We start from the raw sequence: 24348 nt of genomic DNA on the forward strand, positions 1-24348 counted from the left end.
CACTGGGTACACTGTAATTTTGAGAGATGAAGAGCGTGGCTGTAGAGTTTTGAAATTTAGATGTGGGGGCCCTGTGAGTTCTGGGGTGGGGATGTCCTAACAATGTACCAGTAGGTAGAGTGCAGGACTCATGGGCATAGATGGGGATTGGCAGTGCCGCAAACGAGTTGGGGGGATTGAGGGAGGATAATTGCGAGGTTGTGCTACTGAGGAGGGAAGTGAGGAAATAGGTGTGAAAATGCGACAATGGCGGTAGATCTAGGTTTGCATGGGGGTGGTCTCATCAGGGTGGGCACGTTAAATGTTAAGGGACTGACTAAGATGATGGTAGAGGCTTCTGGGCACATAATATTGGGCAGTGACTTCAATTTATGGGCAGATATTAAATTGGATAGACAAGTGGGTGACCCCGGAACACCTGACCCGCCGGATAGGGGGAGTGCTGTGGTCATTGAGATATATGGGCTCAGGGATGTATGGCATAGCCATCACCCGAATGAGAAAGGGTACACTTTCTACTGTGCGCCCCATGGTACTTTCACTAGAATAGACTATCTGTATATATCAGGGGTCTCGGGGATGTTGCGCTGGGCTCGGAAATCTCCCCGATCACATGGTCAGATCATGGTATGGTAACGGTTGGCCTGGACTGGTTAGGCCTACTGCGTAAAGGGTCGAAGTGGAGATGCAATGAGACACTTTGGAAGGGCCCCGTGTTCAGAACGGAGATGGCTGAGGAAATCGGCGAATACTTTAAAATTAATAACACAGGGGAGTTCCCAAGGAAGACTGTGTGGGAAGCAGGAAAGGCGACATGGCGTGGGATTCTGATTAGGGAACATGCGAAGAGGGAGAGGGTTCTTGTAGAGAACAGGCTGAGGGGGGAGATTTCCCACCTGGATAGTCAGGCAAGGGAAGCCGACCAAGGAGAGGGAGGCCAGGGTCCTTGAGGCCAGGCAGAAGAGAGGAGCTTCGACTCCTCGAGGGAGGCTAAATAGTTGGGAAATGACAATTCCTGAAACACTCATTTTATGAGAAGGGAGAAAAGGCTGACACACTGCTGGCCGCCAGATTGCGTGGACAACGCTCTGAAAGGTGGATGACTGCCATAGACGAGGAGGGTGAGGGGCGGGACACGGGAACGGAAGGGATCCCAGATGCATTTGTGACACACTGAGGCCCTATACAAATCTGAGACCAGCCCCGGGAGAATAGGAATGGGGGCATACTTAGCTGATACGCAGATGCTGAGACTCTCCCGGGAGGAGGCCGAAGTCCCGAATACAGCAGAGGAAATTAAAAGGGTGGTGTTGCGGTTACCACTAGGGAAGGCCCCGGGAGAAGATGGGTGCACGGCTGGCTTTTATAAGTCATTTATTTCTCCCCCCTCGTCCCCTTTATGGTGGAGCTCTTTAATGTTCTTGAGACGGGGGAAGCCCCAGAATCATTCTCATGGCTGTTAATCGCAGTGATCAGAAGGAAGGTAGGGACCCCAAAAGGTGTGAGTCTTACCGTCCCATATCGCTTTTGAACATCGCCAAGATCTACAAGAGGGGTGCTGGCAGCCAGACTGGAAACACATATGCCCCACCTGACACACTCAGGTCAGGTTGGATTCTGTAACGCTTAACTGGACTCCTCTGGAACGTAATGCCTTCTCAGCCTATGATCTGCACTTGGACACTTTTTGGATTCTTTTTCTGTAAAAATGACAATAACAATATAATGGCTATAACCTATATTACTGAGAGGGTGCTGCCTTAAAATATATATTGTGGTAATTCTCCCCTCTCACCTGTGTTTATTATGTGTGGAGCTCTCCATCCTGTTTTTGTACAGGGGCACGTTGAAAAGGAATACCATGGAGTTTTGAAATGCTGAGCGGCTCACTAGTTGTTTGCCTTGAAAATGACTATTTTCTTTCCAGAAAATGTCTTTGGGTAAGTATCTTGGCAAAAACGCTGTATTAATTAATCTTGTAATCATCCCTACATTGGAGATATCTCTTTCTAACAATTAACCTTTCCCTTGCAGATGCCCAGAATTCAGAAAAGTTTATGGCTGCGAAAAACTACAAACTGACTTGGCTGAGGAAAATGTTAAACAGCGTAAGTTCAGCAATGTAGAATAACTGCAGTCTTCAGGAAAAGCGCAGAACAAACTGTGCTGAGAGAAACTTGCAATACTTCAGGTGTGTAAGTCTATTAAACTTTCTTTTTGTATTTTTCTATTCAGTCATTTAGTTAATTAAATACCTCCTGTTTTATATGCAGAATTGAGGAAAATCCTTTCGAATGGTGCAGAGGCGACGGAAGATACTTTTGACTGCAGAGGCTGCGGGTTCCTGGAAAGCTGCGGTATGAAGATGCCGTGACTGTGAGAGGAACTTCTGACGGGAGCTGCTGCAGTAATAAACGACCACTGCTGACTGAAGAATCTGCTTAGAAGAAAAACTACAGGCAGATCAGTTCTTTCAATAAACTGAGTTTCTGTTGTCTTTTTTTTCTGTAAAGCTAATGTTTTATATTTCTATCCTTTTGACAGGTTCTGTGAGGAGAAAGCGTCGGTAGCGTTAAGTGCTGTCAGCGGAGAAAACGCAAAGCGAGCGCTTCAGCGGAGGCTGGGCTTATGTAGCTCCCAATATCAATGGAGCATGCTGTCAGAAATTAATCGGATCTTGCGGCAGCCATGTTTGGAGTATAAAACAATGAAAGTCTGGAAACTGATGCTGAGAGTGGTGCAAATGCCATGTATGCCAGGCTAACATCCACTTTAGACCCACAGACAGAGGTAAGTTCCTGGATTATCTGGGATGCCTGAATATACACTGCGCTCATTGGCTAGGATCATAACAGATTCAAATGTGCTGACAGGGAGCGGACACGATGCGGAAAATGTTGCATTTGATCCACGAGTTACGGAATACGTGGGGGATCCGGCCCTTCAATCAGTGGATGCAGTGAAAGCGCTCGATAGGGTGGAATGGGGCTTTCTGGAGGCGGTCATGGCAATGTTGAAGTTTTTATGGCTGGGGAAGAAAGCAAGAGTAGCATATGATGTCCTCACATTGCCCAAAGAAAGGGGTGGGGGGCTACCTAATTTGAAGAAATCCGATGAGGCGGTACAACTGAGAGTCCGTATTCCCCATCTAAGGAGGCAGAAGGAACTCCAGTGGCTTAACCTAGATAATAACAATCTATCCCCCGCCACTGTGGCAGAATGGCTGTGGGTACTGAGAAGTAAGCTTGCACGCAGGATTAGGGACCACCCGAATCTGGGTACCATATGGGAGGTTTGGCGGGAGCGAACTGACATGTGGGATATCACTTCATGGCCATCTCCCCTAAGTCATATTTGGGCACCCGTCCGGGAGACAATTCCGAAAGATTCCAAGCTTGGTTTGAGGCGGGCCTGAAGAGGGTGGGCCAACTCTGTAAAGCGGGCACCTTAATCACTATCACAGACTTGGAGGCATTGGGACTAGGCACCCTCTCTCTTTTCTTTCCTCCAACTAAAGGAGGTCCTTATGTGCAAAAAATGGAAGGAGAATATTCAGGGAGACCTCACCCCCCCTTGAGGAGATTTTGGACAAACTGAGTGAAATGAAGGGCTTGATCTCAGCCATGTACAGCGTGTTAGTGAACGCGGGGAAGGGGTCGACGGAGAATCTGAGACTACGGTGGGAGAGGGACTTGAAGACGGACATAGACCACGAACTTTAGGGGAAAACATGTAAAGGGGCCACACAGATTTCGATAGCTAGTAAATATAAGTTGCATGCCATTAAGCTTCTTAATCGATGGCAATATGATCCAGTCAGGCTTTCAAAGATGTTCCAGTCGGCTAGCCCCATGTGCTGGCATTTATGTGGAGAGAGGGCCGACTAATGACAAGTGTGTTGGGGCTGTCCCCGTATTAAGGTGTTCTGGAGCGAGGTATTGGGGTCTAGATAGGATCCACCACACTAGTGGGCTGTTTTTGATAGTATTTCGGATGGAGGAGACCGATGGGGAACTTAGGAGGCTGACAGGAGTGGCAGCACCTCTCATGCTGGCAGCAAGGGCCTGCGTAGTTATGCAATGGAAAGGTACTAAGATACCAGGAAAGAAAGAGTGGGTCAATGTCGCCACAAACATGTGTATAATGGAGAGGATAACTGCAGCGCTCCATGGGAAAGCGGCTCCGCACAAAATGGTATGGGGTGAATTTATGGCTAGATAGTTGAACATCAACTAAAATAATCCATGGTACATTGTGTAGGTAGAGGGGCTTGAGAGGCAGGATAACTACACCTTGAGAGGGCACAGACACACACTATAGGATCCACCCTAGTAGAATAATACTGCGTTAGGCAATATACCTCTCCAGAGGCAGCCAAAGACATTGACTTACATTAAGCAAAGACAACACCCACGTACCACGACTGAAGGAACTGACTGGGGAGAGGGGGCAAGGGAGCAAAGTAGTACAGGACAAGGATATGATTTTGAGGAGGGGCAGGGCGGAAGGAAGAAATGTTTGACCTGTGTCAGTTATATTCATGTTTTTGATATTTTTGTTGTAATAAAACTGCAATCAATAAAGTTTAAAAAAAAATAATAATTTGCGCGGTTTCCCTTGATTAATTTGTTCACCTCTTATTCAAACAAACGCCCCTTACACCTCGTGGGAGAGATGGACACGGGGAAGAGACAAAGGGACATATTAACTCTGGGGGATTCTTTACTTCTGAAATGGGACTTAGTTACTATGTGTTCCATCTGAAAGGTTTAGAGCAGAGAATAGTTCACACTCAGCCGCAGCAGGTCAAGACGATTCTCACGGCACCAGTATGACCGAAAGGTTTTGGTACTTGAACCTCAACTTCCACTGCAAAACCTAACGGGAGGTAGGGATGGAGAGTGCTTCATTCCCCTTTCCTCGTCTTTTCCAGACATAAGGTGGCCGTCTGTACGCGGCCAAATGTTTTGTTAAACGTTCATATAAAGCAAGTGATTGGTCTACTGACTTTCCCCTCTAAATCAACTTTGGATCCTGAGATGACCTCCATAACTTGGGCTTCTCCAGGTCTCCAGTTTTACGCTGATAGGACATCTCACATAAGATCTTTAGAACATCTGTCACCTGTGTAGGACAGACCAGGAGCTCTGCAGCTACTAAAGTCACTCTATCAAAATAGGTTGTTGAATGCTACTACAAATGTTAAGTTAAATATATTCTCCCCTCTAAATGGTCTACTTGTTTAACTTGAGGGAAAAGCCAGCAGCATCCATTCAGTTAAAGAGGCACGTTCCTCTTGAGGACATTTGAAAGGCAGCGACTTGGGCAAACCCTTACACTTTTTGCAACCACTATTGCTTGGAGGCTAACTCAGTCGGATGCTTGCTTTGGACAGGCAGTTCTCCTGAACATTTTCGGTTGACATGTCTACATGTAATTGCTTGGGTACTGGTTCCAATATTTATGCAATTAGTGGATATATCCAAGTGAATTATTTTTATTTTTTATTTTCTCCTATTGTTGGATGGTTGTAATTGCCCATATGTATGGAGGCAAAGGGACGACGTAGTAGTGGAATGTCTACTGCTGCTAATCGCCTAGTCCGCACTCCTCTTTTCTCTGTACGACCCACCCACCAGCCCCTTGAAAGTGGCATGACTCCAGTTTGCTATGAAAAGTACTAACTATTGGTGGCACACACATGTGCAGGAGACTGTGGTTCCCACACAGAATGGCACATGTGCAATGGTCCTTTATACATTTCGCTTTTGATGTACTGCTCTGCACCATACTCTGGTCCCATCCCTGTAGGGCGAGTTACCCACCAGTATGGCGGGAAAGGGTACTATGGATTAGAAGTACAGTAGTCCATAAAGTCCCCTTTTAAGTTCATTTTGGGCAACCAAGTCAAATGCCACCTTCAAATTGAGCAGAAACAAAAGCTTGCAGTCCTGTCTTGGTTCTTCAAACAGAACCAGTAACAATCACAGTGAATGTACATGCACATAAATTGCATTGGGAATAATAAGGTGACAAGGAAGGAGGGGGAAGGGGAATATGTATGGCGAGCCGCAGCTAAGAAAACATGTCACCCTCCTACACAAACCTCATGGAGGGTAATCTATATTGTAAAAATTCATGTTTTAAAATCATTCTTCACATAACCGTTGTAAAATATTAACCTTTGCAAGAAAATACATTTCCTATTAGCCAGTACATGGACTCTGTGAGTTAAACGCTCGCTGCTACTCTGTCTGACATACAGGTCATACACACACACATCGTCCCAAGGCCACCACCACCTTTTATCCTTCTGAGGTTAATTAGAATACCCTTAAGGTGGGTAAAATTAACGCATGGCAATTGCAGCGCTACAGAGTTTTCAACTGATAAGCAGGAGGTGTAGTAAGGATTTAACAAAAAAAATAATTGTAGCACTTTTGTGCTGGGAAACTTGGTTTAAAGGCTGCTCGTTTCCATGGCAAGCCTGCAAAATGTGCCAGAATCATTGTATTTTATCTGCATCTAATTGTTGTGCCTTCTTTTTATTTTTATTTCTCAGAATATTGCAATGTTTAACCTCCTTATTTCCTCTCTTCCCAGTGTCTAATGGGTCCAGCAAATCCCCAAGGGAAAAAGAGTCTTCTCAGAAACACAAAAGTAAAGAGACCACACCAGGGAAGGAGCGAAGTACTGAACAGAGGGTTGAGAGGCGAAGAGAGCGGGTCGCTGCTAACCACCATCCTGCTCCACATGCCATCTCCTCCACCAAAGGTCTCGATACTAACCACCACATGCTTCACAAATCGGCTCAGGACTTAAGAAAACAGGTAAATGGTTGGTACTAGTGTTTAGGTATGCTATAGATAATGTGAAGGCATCATGAAGTAAGAGAAACAACGTATTCACTTTTCTAAAGTAAAATGGTTTATTTCTTTGTCAGGATGGAGTAAGGCCTAAGTTGGGATTTCCCTACCTAAAGAAACTAAGGATAGTCTGTGTTCAACTCAAAAGCTGCCCTCACAATGAAAGATATACAATGTGTAAGGATGTTGGCAACAAAAAGAGTGTGCCAACATAAATTGAGCTTCTTCCAGCTTGACACCGTTCCAAAAGACCTCAGGGGTTCTGTTCCCCGAGGTCAACAGTTCCAAAAGGACTTGGTGTTCCCTTCCCCAAGTAGGCAGCTCTTCCAGCTTCACAACCACAGTCAGTTCGACTCTCTCGGCTTTTAATGATTCCAAATCAACTTTATAACCTTTCAGGCTTTTCAACAGTTCACGTAGCTTGCTCATTTCTTCAATCGTTTCAGCTTCTGAATCTTTGTTCTCTCCAAGTAGCAGTTCCTTGGTCTAGGCGCAGTTGTTGGACCACACATTCCACCCATTACAGGTCATGCAACTGGTAACCCTTGGCACTTTGCTATATTCATATGTTCTCAATGGACTTCCTTGCCAACACAGGTGTCATTGGTCCACATTCAATGTTTCTCCTTGGCAGTCTCTTGACTGCCACAACAGGACTTTCACACAACTCACTTTGAGGGGATTATTCCTTTTCACCACTTTGCTTTCACACTATCCAACATTGCTTATCATTTGCTTTCCACTTGGTTCATACGCGCTCATTTCTGGCTTTCACTTTAATTGACCATAAATGCTTTTTACTTGTTTTCACTGGGTTCATAAATGCACATCACTTTCTTTTCTCTCGTGCTATATGTTCACATACTTTGCATATTCCCTCACTTATGACACTGTTAATTCTTTTTCTTTGGATTTATTTTCCCTACATTTGTTTCTGGCAAAAATGAATTCCCTTTAATTCTTACTGGGGTTTGACTTATACAATGCTGGTTCAGTCTCTCAATCACTTTGCAACGTTACATGAGTTATTTCAGGCTTAACGATTAAAAAAAAATAGTTCAGAGGGAATGTTTCACTTTAAAACTGTATTTTTCCTCTAAACCAATCACGGTCCTCTGGGTCATACTGCCCCCATTCAATGACAGTCCTACGGAACGTCTTTGTGGAGGACAAGCATCTACAATGTCTTTACTCCCTGCACCCGGACCACAACGAGGATGGGAGCGAGATATGCTTGGGCTTCTCGAAGAAAAACGGCATAGCAGGCTGGCGCCATAGCTCAATTCGAACAAGCCCTCTTCCCTGTGCTCCGAGCAGGGTCATGCTTCGCCCAGGACCGACCGGTCCAAAGAGAGGTCTCCCTCTGGGAAGAGATCGAAGTCCTTTGAGTTCTCCCCATCCGTGGGGTTCCAAGATGAGGCCAGGAACCACAAGTCCGATTCCACCGTGTTCACTGCTGATTTGTGTCCCAGGTTGGATAGGCCGTGATCACTATCGCTGTCCGCCTCCATAGCCAGCCTGCCATTGAGCTGCTCGTCAAAAAGTAAGTCGTCCACCCGGCCAAGTTAGGGGAGAAATCAGAAAAGCCTATGCCTGAGGAAGAGGAGAAGGCTGTGCAGCCCAAGCAGGCTCAAATGGCACAGCCAAAGTCCTCATCGACCACTTCGTCGACACCTGCTGTGATGACGATAGCAGCGGTAGGTGCCGATCCAACAAGGATGACTCCTATGGCGCAAAGGGTATCCCTGCCTCTAAGGCGCAACACTGCTGCAGAGGCAGCCGCGAAGACTGCAAGCACCCCTGGGGGACGAGGGGGAAGACCGATTCAGATGCCGGTTCAAAACCCTCAGGGAGGAAAAAGGGGGGGGTGCGGAGGCCCCAAAACGGCCATCCAAGGTTTGCATTCAACCGATGGACATCTCATCCACGGACGACAACGACCATGAGGATGACTGCGGTGGTGCAGGGCCTAGCGCTCGATCGTTCCTCTGCAGCCGGATGACATATCCATGGACATCCTGTCGACTCCCCACACCGTGGTGACAGAGATCCAGCAGAGGTTGCCCTCAGCACCAACACCTGTGGTATCGCAGGCCCCTGATCAGCCTCCGCGTAAGAAGAGAAAGCGTCATCTGACACCTCCACATCCTCCTCTACCACGTTGGGCCCCGACTCCACCAGCGAACCCGGATACACACATGGACACTGGTACCGCCACGGGAACCGATGAAGGTGAGGACTTTGTCCCGGCAGACAATGTATCACTGCACCTGGACACCCCTGATAGTCTCTCCACCAGACGAAGTGGGATCATTCCACTCGATCTCCAGGGCCTCCCAGCTGTTCCAGCTGGTACCTGAGGAAACCACGAAAGAGGGCTTCTTGTATCAGCGAGGAGAGTCCAAGAGGAAGACCACCATGGCGGTGCCCTTTCTGGAAGACCTTTGAGAGGAAGGCCTAGCCCTCAGGAAGAACTCATGCACGGCTCTAACCAAATGAGACAGGTTAGATAAAAAACATAGGGTGCCGGACTTCGTGCCCAAGTGCTTGAGGTCACAACTGTCACCAGACTCGGTAGGGTCGGCTGCCCCAAGGAAATGGCAATCCCCGCTTCATCATCCTCATCAGTTCTCCCAAGTAACGAACGCCATGTGGGGAAGAGTCATTTACACAGCCGCATCCACAATCAAGGCGGCTAATACTTTGGCTATCTTGGCCCGATACGACCGGGAGCTTTGGTTCAAGCTGGGCCCGATCCTGGAATTCCTCCCTAATGACAAGAAAAGGGAAGCTCTTGCCCTCTTTCAGGAAGGGGAGGTGGAGTCGGGCCATGCCATTACAGGGGAAGTGGACATCGCTGAGACAGGTTTCTGGCAGATGGGAAACAGTCTGCCTTCGTCAGCAGGGATGGTTGAAGGCCACAAACTTTCGTCAGGACGTTCATGTGAAGGTGCTGTACATGCCCTTTGACAGAGCAAATCTGTTCGGGAAGGCGGTTGACAAATCTCTTCAAGACATAAAAACAGATACGAAGACGGCACGTTCCCTTGGTACTCTTCAGCAGCATTGCTCGTTTTTTCGCTACTCCAGGGGAATATCAAGCAGATCATGCAAGGGATTCTCCACATCATACAGGCAACCTCCCCGATCCTCCATGCAGGAAGCCTACAGAGGTTGCTCCCAGGCCTAGAGTAGTGGAGGCCGCTGTCGCGCGCAGAGCAGGGCACCAGCACCCAAGCAAGCCTGAACAGGCCAAGACGTCGGGCTCCCACTCGTGCAACCCGGTGGGATGCCGGCTGACTAGGTTCGTTAGCGAGTGGAAGATCACCGACAGAGGGGTGCTTAACGCTCTCGCCCAGGGACACACCTTAGAGTTCCAACGCAGGTGCCTTTATTATTCCACTGGTTCCCTGTCAGGAGCTTCACATCCCTCCGCTCCTGGAAGAAGTGAGAGCCATGTTATGGAAAGGGGCGATAGAGCGAATTCCCCAATGACTCCGGGAGTTTATTCCAGATTCTTTCTGGTAAAAAAGACTGCGGGGGGTAATAGAGGGGGGGGGTGTTGGAGACCCATCCTGGACCTGCGCCGTTTGAAAAAGTACCACGATTTCCCAGAAATACAGGATGGTCATGTTGCAGCATGTGCTCGGCCAACTGGAGAAAGGGGATTTCTTGGCATAGTTGGACGTAGAGGACGGGTACGTCCATGTCCCCATCCACGGGAAAAACATCGGAAGTTCCTACAGTTCGTGGTGCAAGGCCAACACTACCAGTTCAAGGCCTTACCATTCGGCTTGAAATCGGCCCCAAGAGTGTTTACAAAATGCCTGGCCTCAGTGGCGGACCATCTGTGTCTGCAGGGCATACACGTATCTGGACGATTAGCAAATAAGCGCCTGTAGTCGGGATATGGCCTATGAGCACGCGAGGGAAGCCACCTGACTTTTGACAGAGCTGGGATTTTTTTTAAACTATCCAAAGTCCAGTTTAACGCCATCGCAGAACACGCTGTTCCTCTGCGCCAGACTCAACACAGTGGCTTGCCTGCCGTCACCCTTGGGGGAGAAGGCTAGCAGCCATTCAAGGGAAGGTGCAGCGACTGTCATCGGCGAAGACCGCCATGGTGTGGGCCATCAAGTCGTTGCTGGGCATGATGTCCTGCATCTACCTCTTCTGTCTCTGCAGGTTGCAGATACGACCCTTGCAGGAATTCTTGGATGCACGTTGGATACAAGTGTCCGGAGGTTCTGCAGACAAGATCCCACTCAAGGAGGCATTCCGGTAGGAGATAGTGATGGGGACTGTGCATGCACATCACCCAGTGGGATGGGGTTTCAAACCCTGCCATACCAGCAGATGGTCACCACGGATGCCTTGCTGGAAGGTTGGAGGCGTCCGTGGTGGCTCACACCGGACGTATACAAGCCAGAGGTCTGTGGCTTCCACAGGAGAAGTATCTGCACATCAACATCCTGGAGCTACAGGCAGTGTTCTGGGCCCTACCGTCTCTGAAGGGCAACATGGTGAGGATCTTCACAAACACCACCTCCATTTTCTACATCAGGAAGCAAGGGGGCACTGTATCTGTACCGCTCTCCAAGGAAACTCAGGACTTGTAACAACTGGCAATTGGACAGGGGATGTTGCTCGTCCCTCTCCACCTGGCAGGCATCAAGAACACCATCGAAGACTCCCTCAGCAGGAAACTGAGGTCCTGCCACGACCGAGTGGTAACTTCGTCGGGATCAGGTGGACTGCCTGTTCGTCAAATGGGGCAGACTCCTGATCGATCGTTTTGCCACAGCTGCAAACTCCAAATGCCAGATGTTTGCCAGCAGATTCCACCAACTGAGGAGCTTGGGGGACGTATGCTCCTTCCTGTTGGAAGGTCTATTTCTGTACGTACACTTTTCCCCAGTTTCCTCTTGCTGAATGTCATCAGCACACTGAAGACAGTGTTGATGCAAGATGATGCTCATCGCCCTGGCGTGGCCGAGGAAGATTTGGTATCTGGACCTCCTCCGCCTCGCCTCCAGTCAAGTTGCTGCTACTTCCGGATCTGCTCACCAGAGAGCGAGGCACATTCCTTTATCACGACCCAGGATCGCTGAGCCTGAGGGCATGGCTCCTGCAGCCTTCGAGTTTGGAGGTTATGAGTTGCAAGCGGGCGTTGTCGACTCTCTAAATTGCTACGGCCAGAAGTGTAAGCGTTTTGCTACGTGGTGTTGGTCACAGAAGATTACCCCTCTAAGGATCGCAGCTCCACAGATTATTCCATACTTGCTGTCCTTGGCAAAAGCTGGACTGGCTCACACATCCATTAAGGTAAGGTACACCTAGTGGCCATCTCACTCTACACCAGATCCCTGGGTAGATTCTCGCTGTGGTCCCACAGACTCGTCAAGGAGTTCCTCAAGGGGCTTTTCCGATCTTTCCTGCTGCTGAAGGCTCCTGCCCCGGCATGGGAACTCCATGTGTTCCTAACAAGGCTCAAGGGGCACCTTTCGCACCTATGCATCAAGCCCCACCCACGTTTCTCTTGTGAGAAACAGATTTCCTTGTGGCCATCACCTCTGCCAGACGTTTGGGTGAGATCCAGGCCCTATGCTGCAAGCAACAGTATCTGACTTTCCATGAATTGAGGGTGGTATTGCGTGCACACCGCTCTATCATGCCAAAGGTTCAGTTGGAATTCCACACCAACAAGCCTTTGGTGGTGCCTGTTTTCTTCCCGAAAGCTTAGTCTGTGACGGAGAGGGCCTTGCTTTGTCTGGACATTGCTCGTACCTTGAAGTTCTACGTAACACGCACAAAGAGTTTTCGAAAGACTTCTCAATTGTTTGAATTTTGGTCCTGTGAACCTTGGGAAAGCCTTATCCAAGGCTTCCATTTCAAGGTGGCTGCCCGGCTGCATCATGCACTATGATCGACTGGTGAACCGGCCTCTGCTGGGCCGTCCGAGAGCCCATTCCACCACAGCGATTGGTGCAACGACCGGGGTTCCTTTTCTGGTGTGCCCCTGCTTGACATTTACAGGGCTACAATGTGGAGGTCCACGCATACCTTCACAAAGTTCTACTGAGTCGACAGGGATCCAAGGGAGGAGTCCAGTGTCGGCCAGGCAGTAATACACAACCTGTCCGCTTGAGGTGAGTCTGTTCCAGGGGTAAGTGTGAATTGCTTCTGTTGAGCCATGCCGCCTCCTGGGGTTGTGTAATGTGGTACTGCTGTGTATTCGTTATTCATGAGCTTGTGAATCCATGCCATACCCCATGCTGGAGAAGGTTTAAGTTAACTTAACTCTGACTATTGTTATCCAGCATGGGCCTGGCATGGATTCACATGCAAGCCCTCCCCGCTGCGGCTCTTCTTGGCCATACTGCCACTGCTTACCAAATCTGAAGATGACTGCCGGAGACGGGGCTTAGGGAGAGGACTCTCATTGGATGGGGGCAGTATGACACAGAGGACAGTGATTTGTTTAGAGGGGAAATACAGGTTTAAAGTGAAAGTCAAACTGTTTCTTCTTTTACCGAGGATTCACAGCGTGAATACGGGAAATATTGATGAGCATGTGAATCCATGCTAGAACCATGCTGGAGAACAATAGTTACAGATAAGTAACTTTAACCTTCCGATATTCACATTCACCCGATTCACGTCGAGAGTAAAATGATGGGAAGAAACATTTTTGTGTGCTTTCATTTACAATGCATCTGTCTCGGACAGTCGTGTATGGAGCAGCCCAGGGTTTCTCCACTTTTCAAACTCACTGCTTCCGTAGCTTGCCTCCAATCAAATGCGGTCCTTTTCTGCTTCCTTTTCCATCCTCAGCTTGATAGCTGATGATGGGCATCTTCTCTGGCCCTCTGACACTCCGGTATTAACGTAACACAGAGGTAGCAAGCCTGCACACCAGCGCACTGCTTCCCCCTATGCAAAATCTGCAGGAAGGAGCTCCTGCTCCCTTGCCAATCGCAAGACTCCACCCCAGCCGCACAGGGCCCTCCATCTCGGCACAACCTTCTGTGCAGCACGGCTCCCAGTTCCGGGATCTCCATCTCCTTCCACAGCTCCCTCTCTCCTCTGGTTTGGTGTGGTCTTTCATATCCCTCAGATGTGTTACTGGTTTTCAGGTGAAGGCCATTGACCTCAAGTACCTGACTGTAGTCAGGGCTATTAGTGTGACTTGCCTGGCTGCTACATCTGCACGTTGCCCTGGCCCTCCTCTTCGTCCCAGTAACAGAGTGGTGTGAGCCTATAGTGGAATCAGTAGGGATGTAAGGAAAGGACTGACAATAGCCCATAAAGACTAGGTTAATGGCGGATTCATTATGAAAGGGGAAATGCACGCTACCACGTCTCATCTAAAGGTACCTCACCACCTCTTCCCCAAGTCGCCTCCACCCAAGTAGCCCTCCCCCGCATAGCCACCCCCAGGCTCAGGATCTAGCAGCGATGGCCCTTCCCAGGCCACCTGGGAAGAGGCGGTTAAGGGGAACCAACTGAGGTTGCCCCCAGATTCCTCACAATAAGCAAATAGGCATCCAGGTCAGTCCTTTTTTCTAATGTAAAAAGTGATTTCTTAGAGGGAGGAGTTGGTGTGCCCCCTCACCCCCCCCCCCCCCCCCACCCAGCCTCCCCTTCTTACTCGCAGAAGAGCATTGGGCTTTTATACTTCGGTCTGCCTTTCAAAACTGTGTTCTTAAGACTTAAGGCTTTTCTCTTTTGAAATCTCCAGATTTGATCCAGGAGAGTAAGCGGACTAGAAGGGTCTTCATGAAAGGAATGTTTCACACAATTGTTTATGTACAAAGCTATTTTTATATACCCATTCTAAATGTGTACGCAAGTGGCGACCGAGTTTGTACTACACAATTTTGATAGCGTATTGAGCAGCTAGGCTTATCTCAAGAGGGGAAATGTGAGCTGTAGTGGAGTTGCACAAAGATTCACAGTTCCAGGTATTCAAATAAACTCTTACACTCGAGGTTTCTTGCATAAACAATAATTTATCAGTCAGTTATAAAGCCTTCTTCAGAAGGGAGTAATGGAATAGTAACACACAAATATACTTCAATACTATAAACTGAGTTGCTGGATCAGACAAGGCCCTTTTGGGATGGCCCACAGACACAACCTAAACCCACAGGTGACATCAGTGGCAAGGGTGCAGGGGACATTACAACCTTACTGTTGGCATACAAAATACTCTCAATAGTTTGTAAAAGGCAAAGGTTATTAGAACGCAAGGAATTACAAATATTCATAAGCAGGGCAATTACTTTCAGATAGCACTTAGTCATTATTCAATAGGCTAAGCCAAAGTCAATGGGCAAAAGTCTTTGTATAGGATGCAGCACTTCAGGTAAGTAAATGAAAGTCTTTGCACAAGTTCTTAGGAGTCTTTGATAAAAAGAACCAAATGTAGGGCCACAAGCTGATTAGACTTGTGAGTTGCAGAAGTTACAAGCACTTCCACAGTGAGATAAGTTCTCTTAGGCTAGTTTTACAGTACTTTAGTAAAGAAGAAAAAGATGCATCTGAAGACTTCTGTTCCTGTACACTTCTGCAGATCTCGCTGTTCCTGGGCCTGAGCCGTCGGGACAAGAGAGAGGACATCGGGGGACTCCTGCACTGTATTGGCACCGTCCATGCTGGCAACCGGCAAACTTTACTTTCAGTGGCTGTTTCGCGTTTCAGCTCCTTGCGGTACAGCAAAGAGCAATAAGCACAATTCCTGGCTGTCAAGGTGGACTTTACTCACATCTGAGGTCCCACACTCAACTGAGGGGGGGGGGGTCAGGCTTGGTCAGTCCTGCTTTGTGGGAGTCCAGAGGATCTTCCAGATGTTTTAGGCCAGCTTACAAGCAACGCACACAATCTGGTGTCCCTCTCCCTGGCTCCACGGTTTCCTGCAGCAACTCTGAGGAAATTCAACCAGCTCCGAGATGGGAGTCTAGGTGGCTTACTTGGGAGTTGATTAGTCCCACCAACTCAGTGGGAGAAGTCGTCCTTGCAGGGCTTCTCTGTCGATACGAACTTGGCGATTCGGACCTGCAGCAGGGCTTCACCGGGCAAACCAACGGTCCAGCAGTTGCAGCAGCTGTCCTCTTGAAGCTCTTCGGTTCCTTCGTCCAGTGGTTGACTCTGCCTTCCAACCCAAAAGACTCGCCTGTTATTCAGTTCTCTCCCATTCATTCCAGCCTAGCTGCCCCTCACCCAGCAGGGTGGCTGTCCTTGCCGGACAGTCAGCCAGCCAATCGTCAGAGTGCATTTGGGTCTCCTAGGAGACTAAGCACAGGAAGTTTCAGGCACCTCCCTCACTGCCTGCCTACCCCAGACACTCTGGAGCCAGAGGTGGGTTTCACTCCTGAATGAACAAAGAGACCAAACCTAGTTTGGGGCGCAGAGAAACTCAAGGGACCTTTCCAAAAACAAAATTGCAAAAAAGACCAGGTACAATTTTAACAAAGGCTCAGCACCATTTTGAAAAACATGGCTCCCGCGAATTAACGTTACCGGAGCTGCGAACCGTGCGCGGTCCGGGTAAATCATGGTAGTTCGTTACAAACGACTGCCACCAGCCAATTCTGAGAGGAAAGGGTAACATATATAAATGCTACATGAGTAACTAGACACAAGGGATACTAAGTAACCCCTCCATCACTCTCTTGTAAGATAGGGTGTGCTGGGTCTAGAAATGTACAGGACTAAGTGAAGTCAATTTCACTGCACTGTTCTGGGAAACAGTAGTTGATCCCAGAGAAGGTTTTTAAACCTTGGGAAATCTAAAATACCTCCCTGTGTCACTGCACTGAAGGTGCTGTGTGACACAATTGAAAATGATGTTGCCTATGGAGTTTGTTAGGCTCCGTAACCAAAAAGACACACAGGTAAAATTCACAAAAATACAAGAGAGAGTGGGAAAAAAGGCTCACACTTTTTCCAGGTTAAAAAAATCAAGTCCTCAAAATCCAGCAAAGTTGCTGGGGATTCTCTAAGGTGGAGGGAATAAACACATTTTTGATGATAATTCTCCATAACATCTCTAATCACAGAAAAGACACTGCATACTTTGTACTTAACAGTGCACTCATTACTGCAAAGTGATTCGGCTCCAGCTGTGCCCCTACATCACCCTCCATGTGGCAGACTCTTTCGCCACCCTGGCATGAATGGACACCTCTTTGCATCCAACCAGTGTTCACTAGCTTTCCTCTTAATCCTTCTAACATTTGTCAAAAGCTGCAGGCTTTAACTGTTGCCCATTGTTTTGTGCATCTTGCAAAGTGGCTCTCCATTTGCAGGATGTGACTGCCCTGCATCAAAGGTTTTGGATCCACACATGCTCTATCTAGAGTGCTTGGGCCTAGACAACGGTTGGAATCTGTGGCGTGTGATGCAATTTCAAGCAGGGTGATTGACATATGCTTTAATGTCTCAGTGAACCTCTTCAGAAGGCCACTGCTAGCAAGTTTCTGGGAATTGATCACAGCCAAGGTAAGGTCTAAAACTTTCTTCTCCACACTCCCCTCCCTTGGGTGAATGTCTCACTGCATCTCCAGTGGTAGGAGGGATCCTTCGGTACTTCTGCAGCTGACCACTCTGGTACCAGGGTATAACACTGAGGTGATTACCAGGAGGTGCTTCTCTGAGCAAAGGTTGTCCTGGCAGGACATACTAGGAATTGATCCAAGCACAGCTTGCTGTGTCTTTCCAGGGCTGGCCTTTAGGCTCCTTTTACCATAAAGCTCAAAACCAGACCCCAAGAGCTCAGGCAGTCCTAGTGGCGTCTTGTCAAAATAAAAGGGCCTATACAAAAAAAAGATTGCCAATCCTTACAACTAAATACCAAAAAGAGCGTGGGATAGGATTCACAAGAAAGAAAGAAAGAAAGAAAGAAAGAAAGAAAGAAAGAAAGAAAGAAAGAAAGAAAGAAAGAAAGAAAGAAAGAAAGAAAGATTGATTGATTCACAAATTAGAAGTCAGTATGTGGTAGCCGGGGGTCTCCCTTCCCCATGTTTTGAGCTTGGGACAAGGTGGGACTCCTGAGCAAAGCACACGCTCAAGCTTTCTCAGCATGAGACAACACTTCCAGCTGTGAGGACCTTTGGTGGTTAAGTGTCTTTGCTACTAAAGTCTCTTGCCTCAGAGGACCTGATGTGCTCCAAAAATAACAAACAAAAAGTTATTTTTAAATGTACGTCGGGTGATGCCTTCCCTCCCTGGATCCCCCCCTCTTCCGGGCTCAAATCCCCAAACCGTTCTCAGCAGTATCTGGCCCTTCGATGGTTAACTCTATTGCTTCCGATGGCCTGATAGGTTCAAAAATAACAAACAAAAAGTTCCTTTCGGATTGCACTTGAGGTGATGATTCTTCACCATTGGGTCCCCTTCTAGGCTCAGACCCCTCCCGTTGGGTTCACTCTGGCTTATATTCCAAACAATTTCTCGGTTGCATTCACGTGTCGTTGGGGTGATGGTGTCTCACCTCTGGATCCCCCTCTTCCAGGCTCAGACCCTTTCTTAACTGTTTGCCTCCCTCCGCCGGGTTCACTACGGCTTTTCACAAATCAATTTCTCTTTTGGCACTCAAAAATCTTAATGTCTTTAGCATCCCCCTGCCGGGTTCACTCTTGCCATGTCAGAGCCCACGCCAGGTTCACTCTTGCCATTTCAGAATTCCTTTCACTTTTCAGAATTCATTTAGCTTGTGTTCTCAATGGTTTCTCGGGCAAAGACTTTCGACTGTAATAGGATTTTGCTAGACCCCTGTATGCCCACTTTGACCTTTTCCTCATGGCACCTCTTGGGCCTTCTGGTATCAGTAGTTTCATTCAACATGGGATTAACCAGTGTGTCTCAAGTGAGCACCCACGTGGTGCTGGACCCCTCTGCAGCTGGTCTTCCCTAAACAATATACAGTTCCTTGAACTTTCCTCAATGTACCACTTTGCGACTTTCATTCAACACATTTTGGTTTCTTTATCGGTTCCCCCTCGACTCACCGGCTGTGATGAACCGCTTGTCTTTTCAAAATATCTGGAGTCAAGGCCACGTTAGCAGGTGTCTCCCTCTGTCCTGCTTATTGGCGTAGGCACGCTCCGTGTACCATTGACATCAGCTGCACCACACTTGGGCTATTGTCTGCAGTCTTAAGATTCCTTCCACCGAGGTCTTGTGGGTCTGGGTCGGAAAGGGCAAAGTCGCTTCTCTCATTGTCCCCCTCTCTGTTCTCTTCCTTTCTCCTCCTATTGAACAATGTGCCTGGATAGCTGTCTCGTTGTGCGGTCTGCCTTGATCATATTGTGCTCTCGTGCTCCACCTTTTATCCCTGTGGGTAAGGCAAAGGGCCGTCGAGTGTGTGTGATTCTTGGTCAATTGCCTGACTTTGCCTGACCCTTGTGTTTGGACATGTCAGAAAAACTGCTTTAGTATACATTTTTTGTCTTTCGTGACGTAAAAAAGTATTCGTCGGAAAAGGGGAGAGGTAGAGTTTCTGTGTGGTAGGATGGGTAAGAGGTGTTAAATGGAATTATAGCCTTTGTCCTAGGGTGCTAGTTGATTTCAGAAGGGTACGTTTAGTAGGTTTTGTAAAATGAATGGGGTGGGGGGTGTTTTTCCAAAGCAGATTGCGAGTTTGGAAAATAATAACTAGAGGGACGTGGAAAAGAATGATTGGCAGTATTCGGGTATGCAACAGAAAGACGGGGATCCTGGAAGATGCTTTCCACGGCACTGGGGATTGGGTTCTTAAAGGCCTTCCATAGGTGGATGGTTTGTTGTCTTTGGATAAGGGAGATTCATTGGGAGGAAGTGGGGTAGATGTGGAGCAGCCTACAAAAGCTTCCTGGACTTCACCCTCCTCACCTTCTTCCCTGGTATAATACTGTGTCTCCCTTGGGTTATTTCCCCAACACAACCCCAGGCTCCCCTATCCAAGGGATCTTTCCCCACTCGTCTGCCTTTAGGGTTGGGATAAGAGAGCCAATTCTTCCCTAACCACCTGCATAAGGGATTCCTGGGAACTACTTGGGGAAAATACCCTTATGTTTCTCACAGCATTCATGAGCATATTCTGGTGATCCTTAAGAAGGTGGATAAGATGAGTCCTCCGAAGGGGGCCCTGGTCTCTAATGATCGTGTACTGCATCCAGCGCTCAGGAGCCAGACAGCAGCTTGGGCTGGAATCTCCAGAAAGTAGCAGAGATTCCCTTCTGGATTCTGTCTCCAAACCACAGTGTGTGTATTTTCTGTTGCTCACGAAGTTTACTGAGGACACCTAGCCACAATGTTTTGCCATTCCACAATGTTACCAAAATTCACCTCTTGTTTAAGGTGCTCTGTGACCGGAGATGCACTGATTTGGTATCAGTTCACATTGTGGTGCCTGTAGCCTTCTATAGTATCCTGGCACCAGAGTGAGGTAATTAAAAGTCCCTCTCCTTTCTATCAGGTACAGATGTGTTTTTTTTGTTGCAAAGTTTCAAGCAGTCGTGCACTCGCCAGCGATGAAAGGTTACTTTTTGAACCTTAACCAGGGAGGTACATCCTACATATCCTTTCATTATAAATTCTACCATGGGGCTTCATGATATATTGCCTTTACTTAATACTCAAGACGCTCCTCAGCCGCCTTTGGATCTCCGCCAGCATGTGATTCAAATTCCTTGGACTTGTGTTGCAATGGAACAACAACATGAACATCATACAATCGTAGTGCTTGTGCACCCGGACCTCACATTTTTGGACACTGTGCAACCATAGCGCAGGGTGTTTGCACCACTTCTGGCAAACAAGAGCGGCAACTGTACACAAGTTCCCATGCTCTAGGCTGTTCTATAAGAGGTGCTGAATATTATGAAGAAACCAGATTTGGTTGCCCTCCATGTTACTTACACATTGCTACAGTTGGTTGAGTTCAGCTACCCACCCTCAGTCTACTTGCAGTGCAAATTCTAACAGGCAAGGCTTCCTGAGACTTGTAACTTGTAAGTAGGGCTTCTTAGCAAAGGGGAGATATGGGAAAGTAATTTATTTGCATTCCTCCCTCCACCTCTACTAGATCAAGGGCAATATTGTCCTGCCTGGGTGTAAAACTCTGGATTGAGTTGGAACTTTACGCAACATCTTAACTCTGCCTTATGCTAACGCTGCTCAGTTCTTATCCTGTTTAACTTTTTGCAAGCAGAGGACAGGCCCTTAGCCAGGTGTATGTTTGAGGGGCATGGCCCCCAGTAAAAATGTTTACTTATAGATGGCACAGGTATTAAATGCGGCTTGTATGAGGCATACCAATAATTGACAAACATAGAAACCTCCAGCACATTACCAAATAATCCAATATGGAGACAGGCAACAAAGGTAGCAACCATGTTTATTTCCATACAGCTGTGCAGAAATGCATCAGGAAACCAGCAGTGTCCCTGCCCCAAAAAAGGTTTGTACACATGCTCCTAGAAAAACCCTTAGATTTCATAGTTTTACACAATTAGCCTCACACAGAAAAGTAAATAGGGTACATTTTGTCTGTTACATTAACAATGATCCTCTGTTAGGGCGAATTTTCATTGTAGTGCTAAATTTCTTCCACCTTGGACACCCACAGCTCTTTTGATGAACTTTGGGACTTGTTAATTTTAACCCTGGAGTGAGTGAGCTCTTTTTCTCACTCTCTCGTGTTTTGACCTTATTTGGATTATATGTTTCCTCTGTTTTTGGAGTCTGACAAACTCCATAGGCATCTACTTTTTGTATGGTGACACACATCACATTGGTGGGGGTACCTAGTAGCTCCTTATCCTACATTCTCATGTAACATTGTTTGTTACCCTCACTACTTTAAATGGCTGGTGGCAGTGATTTAAATTTCCTACCATTGTGCTTTTTTACCGCAGGCTGAATCCACAGCTGCAGTATCGCACCAATGTGTGACCATTTTGTCAAAATGGCACCGGTCTTATTTTTTCGCCATTTTGTTTGTGAGGGCTTTCTTGGGTTTTACTCTGCATCGATGCTGAGTTGAGCCCTTTGTTCGTTTTTCCTTTGGCGTGCTTCAGCCCGCATCTGGCTCCAGTGTCTGGAAAGGCAGGATGTGAGGGAGGTTCCCAAAACTCCAGTTTTTTGTCTCTAGGAATGCCTGAATGCAACCAGTCCTGATTGGCTGGCTGCCACCCTGCTGTGTGATTGACAGCCTAGGCTGTGCATGTGTTGGGCAAAATTGTACGCTGTATCCTTTGGGTGCACTGCAACAATTCTGACCTCCTGGCAATAGGAACCCAACCTTTGGTATAGGTCTGCACTACACAGGTTGGTAGCATGATTGAGCAGCCAGGCTTATCTCAAGAGGGGTCATTGTGAGCTGTAGGGGAGTTACACAGATTCACAGTGACAAGTATTCAAATAAATTCTTAAACACAAGGTTTCTCGAATAAACAATTATTAATGTATTGATCAGTCAGAGTAAGCCTTCATAAGGGAGCAATATAACAGTAACGCTCAAATACACTTCACAGACTACACTCTTCATATATCTAGATCGGTGAGTACCCTTTTGAGATGGCCCACAGACACAACCTACACCCTCAGGTGACTTCAATAGCTAGGGTGCTGAGAACATTAATATATATCACTAGTGTATTTAGAATCATTTAGGAGCAAGTCAAAGGAAAAGGTAATTGGAACATACAAGAGACGACAAATATTCTTAAGCAGGCAAATACTTTCAGATTCCCCAATAAGAGTCATTCAGTGGAACAGGCTAAGCCAAAGTCAATGGGCAAAAGTATGTATGAGCTGAAGCACTTCTTTGCAGGTAAGTAAGAAAAGTCTTTGCACAATGTTTTAGAAGTCTTTGAAGAAAAATAGGAATACATTTAGGGCCACAAGCTGTTAGACTTGAGTAGTAGAAGATGCAAGCAACCCTACAGCAAGAGGTAAGTTCTCTCAGACTTTTACAGTACCTTTGTATTGAAGAGAAAGTGTAGCAGATGACTTCTGTTACTGAGCAGCTCTGCAGATCTCACTGTTCCTGTGCCTCAGTCAAGGGAGGACTTCTGGGGACTACTGCACTGCAATGGGATGGAACCGGCAATGGGATGGAACCGGCAATCTTCAAAGAAGTGGCTGTTCATTGTTTCAGCTCCTCTAGTCTACCGCAAATAGCAACACTGCAGTTCCTGGCTGTTGAGATAGGCTTTCCTTGCTTCTGGGGTCCCGCACTCTGGGGGTGCTTGGCTCGATCAGTCCTGCTTCCTGGGAGTCTGGAAGCAACGCACACAATCTGGTGTTCCTCTCCCTGGCGTTTTGGTTTCCAGCAGCAACTCTGTGGAAAGTCAACCAGCTCCGAGAGAATATCCAGGTGGCTTACTTTGGAGTTGATTGGTCCCACCAATTGGAGGGGAGAAGTCGTCCTTGCAGGGACATCTGTCGATACAAATTTGGAGTTTCATCACAGCAGCAGGGCTTCACCGGGCAAACCAACAGTCCAGCAGATGCAGCATGCTTCCTCTTAAAGAAGTTCTTTGGTTCCTTTGTCCAGTGGTCGACTCTGCCTTCTAAACCAAACGCCTCGCCTTTTATTCAGTTCTCTCCCATTCATTCCAGCCTAGCGGTCAGTCACCCAGCAGAGTGGCTGTCCTTGCCGGACAGTCAGCCGGCCAATCACCAGAGAGTGCATTTGGGTCTCCTATGAGACCAAGCACAGGGAGTTTCGGGCACCTCCTTCACTTCCTGCCCACCAGACACCCTGGAGCCAGAGTCAGGCTTCACTCGTGAATCCCACCAAAGGCAAAGCGAACAAGGGGACCAAAACCTGGTTTGGTGTGCAGAGTAAATCTCAAGGACGACCGGTCCACAAAGAAATGGCAAAAAAAGACGACCGGGCGATTTTTACAAAAATTGAACCCTTAGGTGCTTTACTTCTGCTGCGAACGCAGACCGCAGTACATGCACACCACAGTAGTTAAAAGTAAACCACTGCCACCAGCCATTCAGTGAGGAAGAGGTAACATTAAAAATGTTACATGAGAAGCTAGACAAAGGGGATACTAGGTAACCCCTCCAGCACCCTATTGTAAGATAGTGTATGCTGGGTTTAGAAAGTTACAAATGTAAGTAAAGTCAGTTTCACTTTACTGCTCTGGGAAGCAGTAGTTTATCCCAGAGAAGGTATTTAAACCTTTGGGAAATCTGGAAGACTTCCCTGTGTCACTGCAATGGAGGTGCTGTGTGACACAATGTAAAAGATGATTGTTTGTATTTATTTTTTTTTTATTTGTATTTAATCAAAAAGAATTTTACAAAAATAGACTTTTTGTCATGCTCTTGTCGTGCTGAAGAGAGAGAAGAAGAAAAAAGAACTTGACTCTCTAAAAATGTGCCTATCTCGGCAAATTTACAGCTTCCAGTATTTTACATGTAGCTATTTGCCATTGCATTTTCTCTCCTCCAATCAAACGAAACCAACATATTTCTTCGT

At 47.4% G+C, this 24348-nt stretch overlaps 1 protein-coding gene across 3 annotated transcripts in view; it reads left to right on the top strand.

The window, feature by feature from the left end:
* JARID2 (jumonji and AT-rich interaction domain containing 2) overlaps positions 1-24348 on the top strand; it is a 1398385-nt gene that overhangs the window by 800187 nt on the left and 573850 nt on the right. For all 3 annotated transcript variants that reach the window (XM_069613558.1, XM_069613560.1, XM_069613559.1), the window contains exon 6: positions 6604-6830. In XM_069613558.1, coding sequence (XP_069469659.1) covers positions 6604-6830 — 227 coding nt within the window. The remainder of the gene's footprint in view (positions 1-6603; positions 6831-24348) is intronic.

Source organism: Ambystoma mexicanum, chromosome 5p (assembly GCF_040938575.1).
Source record: "Ambystoma mexicanum isolate Mex_15411 chromosome 5p, UKY_AmexF1_1, whole genome shotgun sequence".
In the NCBI taxonomy this organism is placed as follows: Eukaryota; Metazoa; Chordata; class Amphibia; order Caudata; family Ambystomatidae; genus Ambystoma; species Ambystoma mexicanum.